This window comes from Fonsecaea nubica (assembly GCF_001646965.1).
Source record: "Fonsecaea nubica strain CBS 269.64 chromosome Unknown Scaff6, whole genome shotgun sequence".
Taxonomy (NCBI): domain Eukaryota; kingdom Fungi; phylum Ascomycota; class Eurotiomycetes; order Chaetothyriales; family Herpotrichiellaceae; genus Fonsecaea; species Fonsecaea nubica.
Window position 1 is genome coordinate 87,891 of NW_019173679.1, and position 7,127 is coordinate 95,017.

The 7,127-nt window shown below is 53.7% G+C and overlaps 1 protein-coding gene across 1 annotated transcript; it reads right to left on the reverse strand.

The window, feature by feature from the left end:
- Positions 1-428: 428 nt before the first annotated feature.
- Positions 429-3,263, reverse strand: AYO20_01434 (hypothetical protein; the record flags this gene model as incomplete). The annotated part of the gene is made up of 7 exons (XM_022639740.1): positions 429-1,769; positions 1,826-2,070; positions 2,123-2,279; positions 2,332-2,424; positions 2,480-2,659; positions 2,714-3,048; positions 3,107-3,263. The coding sequence occupies 7 exons, from the start codon at positions 3,261-3,263 to the stop codon at positions 429-431; spliced, it is 2,508 nt and encodes an 835-aa protein (XP_022504128.1).
- Positions 3,264-7,127: the final 3,864 nt, after the last annotated feature.

The window sequence follows — 7,127 nt, forward strand, 5'->3', positions numbered from 1 at the left end:
ACATCTTGTTTGAACGAGGGTCAAGGTGTCGGGGCTTGTCAAGCTGAAGTTAGAGTGGTCAATGTGCAACGCAGAAATTCATATTTCGATAAAGTGCGGCCCGAGTCGCCAAGATTTTCAAAATCACGTGACTTTAACCGATTCCGCAAAAACTTCTCCGCCTCCTTGGACCAGTCGCTACGCATCGAGTAGCCAGCGAACAGGAACCTTCAAAAACCATCGTGGCCAACGCTTACTAGAATGTCGTAATTTCGTATTCTTCCGAGAAGATACATGTACTCATTTTACAGAATCAAGTAGCAATGCGACTGTGGATCTTTTTCCAATGGTGATTCTTCCGGCACAACCTCACCGCTGCACAAATCCAGCCAAACCCATGACAACAGCGAAATCAAAATAGCAAAAACCCTCGACCAACGCCAAATCTATCACGGTGCATTCTCTTGCTTTGGCGTCACTGATGGAGGCGCCGCCACCTGGGGGCTGCTCAGAGCTGCCGAAGGAGGAGCCCGCTTATCATCCTCACTGTTATTATCATAATCCTCATCCACGTCGACTTTACGAGCTGCCTGTTCCACCTGCTCTTTCCGGTCTTCTTTTTGAGTGTCCAAGATTGACTGCATCGACGGGATCTGCTGGGGGTGTGTGTAAGGATGGTGTGCAGCCTCTGAGGGGTGGTAGTTTTCATTTGCTCGCCGTTCAGTCTCACGACGAGACTCGGATGAACTCCGCCTGTAGTGGTCCTTCGGAGTAGGTAAACGCCCTGGAGGGCTATTGCGACGAGTCGGATCTTCTAAACGTGCACGAGTCTCTTCATTTGCAATTTTCTTGGAAGGTCCTCCATCGGACTCCCACTCACGCGTCCGTTTCATAGCGGAGGGAGGGCGATCATCCCGAGGAGGTCCCTCCACAGCAGGAAGAGGTGGTGCGGCGGACGCCACGCCGTTAGTGATGCTAGGGAAAGGTTGGCTAGACTGGAATGGCTGTTGGCGATAACCGCTACCGGGGGATTGTGGTCGTTCATCTCTAAGTGGCCGCAGCTCACTAGGTGGACTGAAAGGCCTGCCATATGGTGGAAGGGTTGAGCCCGAGGCACTGCCATTGGTATGAGGTGCCGGTGCTCCATTCATCGTTGGAGACGGACGGACTCCACTACCGAAAGCTGGAGGACGGTCCTGCATCGAGATTTGCGGCAGAGTCTGCGGCCCAGGCGGGAACATCCCTGGGTTAGCTGGTTGCATCTTAGGTGACGGCGATTGCAACTTGCGAACCGGCGTTTGGCGCGATGTATCATAAGGACGCGGTCCGTCCTGACGTGGACTAGAAGCCCGTGGGGGTGGCGCTCTCATAGAATCGCGTCCTTCATAGCCGTTCGGTGGTTGCTGCGACGGCGGCAGCGGCGGCTGTGGTTGGGGCTGCTGTTGAGGCTGCGATTGCGTCTGCGACTGTTGTCCCGGCGGCGGGTTAATGCCTGCGATGCCTCGCGCCCAGTCATTGACGCGAGCTGGATCGACTGGAGGTTGTTGAGACTGCTGGTTTGAGGAAGAAGGTCCGCCCCATTGAGGACCAGGAGGAACGCCAACACCGTTCTGATATGCCTGAGGATGGACATCTTGCGGGACAGGCGCATTGTGCTGATTAGGCCCCGTTGCTGCTCCGCTTCTCAGAAGGGCAAGACGGGCTTTGATGTGATTGTTTGTGGGATCAAGCTCAGCTGCTCTGGCATATGCGTCAAGAGCATCAGAGGTTTGGTTGTTACAAGATTCATACTGTACCAGTCGTCAGCAAGGAAAAGGTTACGATTTACCTGCGGGGGGTCGCTCACCAGTGTTCCCAGGTCATACCACACCTCCGAGATGTACGGATTCAACCGAATGGCGCGCGAGTACGCATCGAGTGCGTCTCGGTACTGATTTATTTGATAATACAGCACACCGATGGAGCACCAAAATGTGGGATTGCGTCCATCACGGTAAACGGCTTGTTGGTAAGCTTCGTATGCCTTGGGAAACTTCTGCTGTGCCATGTAACATCTGCCGAGTAGATACCAGCTCTGCGCATCGGAGTTGTCTTCAAGAAGGTCAGTAAGAAGATTTGAGAAAAGATTGAGAGTGACACTTACCTGAGCTGACCGACTGTTCTAGGTACTCAATGGCCTGATCTTGACTGGCATAACTGTTACTCTGTTGATGATGCAGCCAGCCGAGCTGTTGTAGCACTTTGGCATGTTTCGGATCTCGGTCCAAGACACGCCTGTACGCCTGTTTTGCGGCTTCAAACTGCACACAGAAGTCAGCAGGGCCGCTTACTGGAGGGACGATATCGACTTACATCTTTCTGCTGCTCATACACGTGGCCAATCTGGAACCAAATGTCTTCCTCGTTTAAAGGGCGTGGGGGATCGTTGACGATGTACTTGAAGCACTGAGGAAGCGTCAGCAAGAGGCAACCAGCGCCTGTGAGATGTGAGTCGACTTACTTCGAGACTTTGGGAGAACTTCTGTTGCTGTTTGTAAATTATTCCCAACCGAAAATAGATCTCATTGGCCTTCTCGAAGTCTGGTTGCATGCGCATGACCTGAGAGAAGGCCTCTTCGGCGTGTTCCAAGGAACCATATCGATCGTAGAGGATGCCGATGCCGTACCAGAGCTTGGGCTCCTGACCGTCATGTTAGTTCTATTGAGAAGGCGGCGCGCGGGTCGAATTGCTTACATTGGGTTTTGGTAGGTAGTAAAGGGCTTGTTGATAGGCAGTGTATGCCTCTTGCAGGTTGTCCATCATCAAATAGCAGTGGCCTGCAGCTGTCAGCCTCTCGTTCTCGACGCGGCGTGCGCAGCGCTTACCTAGATTCCCCCACGCGTCGCCATTGGCAGGCTCGACCTTTAAGATGTTTTTAAGATATTCCATAGCTTCAGGGTACTTCTCCTTTGTCCGGAGAATATGTGAAATCGCATTCAAGGTCTGGGTGGACCACTGGTTGTGTCTGAGAGCTTGTTCATATGCGAACAGAGCCCCCTCGTGGTCTCCGAGTAATTCGTTCAACGACGCTGATATTGAGCGCGATCAGCATACTAATTGAGGAAGAGGATGGCTCCAAAGGCATACCTATTCTCTGCCATGTTGATTCATTCAACTGCGCCAGAAGGCGTTGGCGTTGCATATGCGCGTCGACCGGCGCAGCCCCATTGATCTGTCCAAAATGAGGTGCACCAGGCTGCAGACCAATGACACCCGGCGGTGATGGATGAGGTACCAGAGCCATCTCCGTTCCCTTATGTGGTGTGAAGCGGAGAAGTTCTGGGGTGAAGGGAGGAGCAGAAGAAGAGAGCTCTTCAGAAAATTTTCAGCAAGCCAGGTTCCGCGCACTTGTGCAGAGGCGTCGGCAGGGTTTGGCGACAGGCAAGGTACAACACCTCTTGTCAAGCTCACAGCAGGTGAGCGAGAGTGAGAGTGAGTGATCGACGCGGTGAATGGCGTTTGAAGAATGAGAAGCGGGCTAGGTCAGAATTATCTGCCTGCCTGGAGACGAAGGGAGAAAACGGGGATTAGGGCGACAAGAATATAGGGAGCGCGAAAATGACGATGCTATCTCCTTGGAAGATGACAGTAGGGCATAAGGCAGGAGATGATGGGAGCGTCAGGTTGGGAAAATGAACACGACTTGTGTGGTAGAGGAAGACAAAGGGTCAACCAAGTGAGTAGGGCGATACTGGAGAAGAAGCTGGTGGAGGATGACGGTGGGAAGACAGGAAAGAGGAGAGAGGGCTCTCGTTCTGAAGCAAAGTCACGGGAAACCACGCTAGAGGTAGGGTTATAGATCTCATGCTGGATCATTTGTCGGCGGGCGAGAAGCAGAGCCGGGCACATCAGGTTGCCATCAGTAGGTAGGAGGCTGCGGTGCGCGGTGCACGGTGCACGGGCTCTGACAGTTCTTAGTTTTCTAGCTGGCAGGCTGGCTTAAACTAGGACCGGGGGGTCCCCAACCAAGCAAAGCAACAGGAAGGATATAAGTGGAGTAAGCCATGGAGCCCTGGGTGATTGGGTGTGGACATGGCGGGACCCGATAGTGCTCGGATAAAGTGGCATGGGCGGTGGATGGGCGGTTGGTGGCTGTTGATGGGCGGTGGAGAGGGGCCACTAGGTGCTCATGGGTTCCTTTGGGCGTCGAGATGAAGCATCCAGACAGTGGGGATGCCCAGGGCCGCTGGATGCAACGGGATGGGGTTTGGCTGGGCGATCCAGGTTAAGGAACACATAGCGTGCGCACGTCCCAGTAGCGCCTTGTACCAGTGGGTCTGTTGCGCCCCCTCTCTTCGTCTGACACTCGAAAAAAAAAACCTCCGCCTGGCACGTCTTGTCAAAAAGGCTTCCTGACTAAGACCTTCTAGGGCTCTTAGGCTGGTCCGTGACTGTTGAGTGGTACCGGGTCTTCCCCATCACGGAGATGGGTTACGGGTGGCGCCTCAATTTGACGTGGGAAAGACAGGTAAGATGAATGGTAGTACCGTCCTCTGGGCCATACGATTCGCCAAATAACCACGGGTAAAAAAAACAACGAGGACAAAGGAAGGGGTCTGTGGCTGCGAGCCTGACCCTCAGCCTGAGCCTTGATCCTCCTTCTTCTGATCCTGATCTTGAGGCATGAGCCTCAGCTCTTTTCCTGGAGATAATTGCGCGTGGCAAGGCAGCAGCAGGATCATTATATCATACCTGACCACCTTATTCTCAACTATGACCACACTCTTTGCCCATCATCAGTCAATCATGGTCTTCCGCCATCAGGATCGTCATCACACATCCGCCCACCGGCAACCTTCCTTACGAAAACGACCGGCACATCCCAAAGGGAAAATTGGTAGTGGTGGCTGACCTGGGGTCGTCTCGGTATTTGGAGAGACTAAACCAGAAAAGCAATCAGGCGAGACCAGGGGCGGCGATGGAGAAATGTCAGGCTTTCTGCGGGAAGCGTACGGCATATGACGAACAGGATGAACAGAGCGAACAGGTTCTGTGGGCCGTGCCTTGGATGGGTTGTGCACCGCTCGATTGGCTTCTTGGGGCACGTTTGAGTGGCTCTGTTGTAGCCGGGGGTGCCAGGGGTTGGGCCTGAAGGGGGGAAGGATGGGGGGCCAGGAGAGACTCGCTAGGCCTCAGTTTGGGTCGGCCAGCCACCCCATTCCCATTCTCATTCTCTTTTCCCGTTCCACTGGTGCCACTGGGGCCGCTAGCTAGAAGGGGGGCAAGGGGTGGAAGAGGAAAGCCACGGGACAGGCGGCAGGTACCTAAGTACCTCTTGCACGCATGGCTTTGCTTCTTTTCTTACCTACCCGGGGTCCTCCCCTCCCTCGCTTGCACTCTCGCCGCTCAACTCCTCCAGGATCCATCAGGTTGACAGCTGCTCCGTTGTTCTCCACACGTCTCGTCTAGTGTCTTAGCTCATTTCTGCTCTCCACGAGCAGCCTGTCAATCTTTGACCTGTTTCGAGAAACGGCATCAACCTACCGACCGCGAATATTTTGGACATTCCGAAGAGGAACCAAATGCCAGCCAACCACCTGCTGTTGTCACCCCTCTGTCTGACAGCCCCAGTCCAACAACTTTCCGGTTCCCGCCCATCATCAGCGTTGCGTCTTAAATCTTGACATTATGTGGACAGTATCCCTTCGAACTGAGAGCCAACCTCGTATACCCGGACAGACACGAACAAACAAATACGAGGGTGATTCTTCACGAGGACCTATGAGTGCGTGCGAGTACAAGGGGCGATGTATCTCCGCAGTCGCCACACAGCTGGTCAATGCCGAAAAGGAGACAACCTTCTGGTGGGTCATGATTGCCTATTCGTACTACCTGTGTTCGTCCCGATGGAGCGTGGACAAGTACCAGGTAGGTACTGCTTCGAGACGAGGCTTTTCTTTTCCGTGGGCTATTTCAGTGCTGTTGTCAAGGGGCCTGGCACTTGGCGCGAAGCATGTTCTTGCGCCTTTGCGCCTTCACTAGGGCTGGTGTGGCCAGTGACCCGGAGAAGGTTAGGGGTGGCTAGCTGGAATTTGTGGGCTTGGGGAATGTGGCTTCGGGGCTTGCTCGCATGGCTTAGGTGTTAGCTTCGTGCCTGGAGATCAAGCCTTACGAGTTCCTAAGTAGGTACCTCTACCGAGTAGGCTTTCCTGTACTAGGCGGTTTCGTAAATAAGCGGCAAACGTGCCCAAGCACTCCCCTACCATGTGAGTAGCTATGTATCTTGCTTTCCTTGTACGGAGTAGGTGCCTTTTCTCGTTATTTAGAACCCACCAGAAACATGACCCGTGACTTTGTCTCTCCTCGTAGTCGTACTCATCGCATGGTCTACTAAGTCCCGATAAGCAAGCTGCACTTCTATTATTCGTTCATCATCTCCTCGAATCATGGCCCTGACCATCGATCGAGCTGTCAAAATGACGAGCTGCTACTACGAGTACGTGCTTGACGAAAAACGCTAGAATTCGTTCAGTGGAGCCTTTCCTCCTTGTGCCCAAAATCGCAGACGATCGGCCGATGCAATCCCAAACCAAAACAACTTCCTCAGAGTTTGTCCCTGCGATCTGCACCAGAGCTTCTCCGGCAACAGTTACACAATCCTCGAAAGTCGATCAACCCCCCTGCATCTCGGACTGGTCCTTGCGTCAAGGTCTTTGCCATGGCAGAGGACTGGTAATCTTCTTGACCATGCACTGACTGCCCTTTTCCCCCGAAACCCCGACGCAGCACAACCACGCAGTGCGAGTGTGCAGAACATCGGGTAGGGATGGTGGTTTGGCAAGTCACACGTTCCACGCGTACGACACACAACCTGACACAACGTCAACTCTTCTACTCGTACAACTCCCATGGGCATGACACACGGTCCCACGAGACGACGTCAAATAGGACCCCAGTAAGGGCACTTGACAGAATCCCAGACTCGCAAGCCCGCCAGTGGTAGTGCCAGGCGTGTCAGGCTGCCAGGCAATAGACGCAGTGCTTAGGTGAGCCTATCTGTCTTCGGATATGCTGCCATCATTGCGCCTGTATCGGGTCCAAATCGCCGACCATGTGGGAACGGGAGTGCTAACGAGCTTGCCCCTTTCAAGGTCCCCAAATTTGGTTT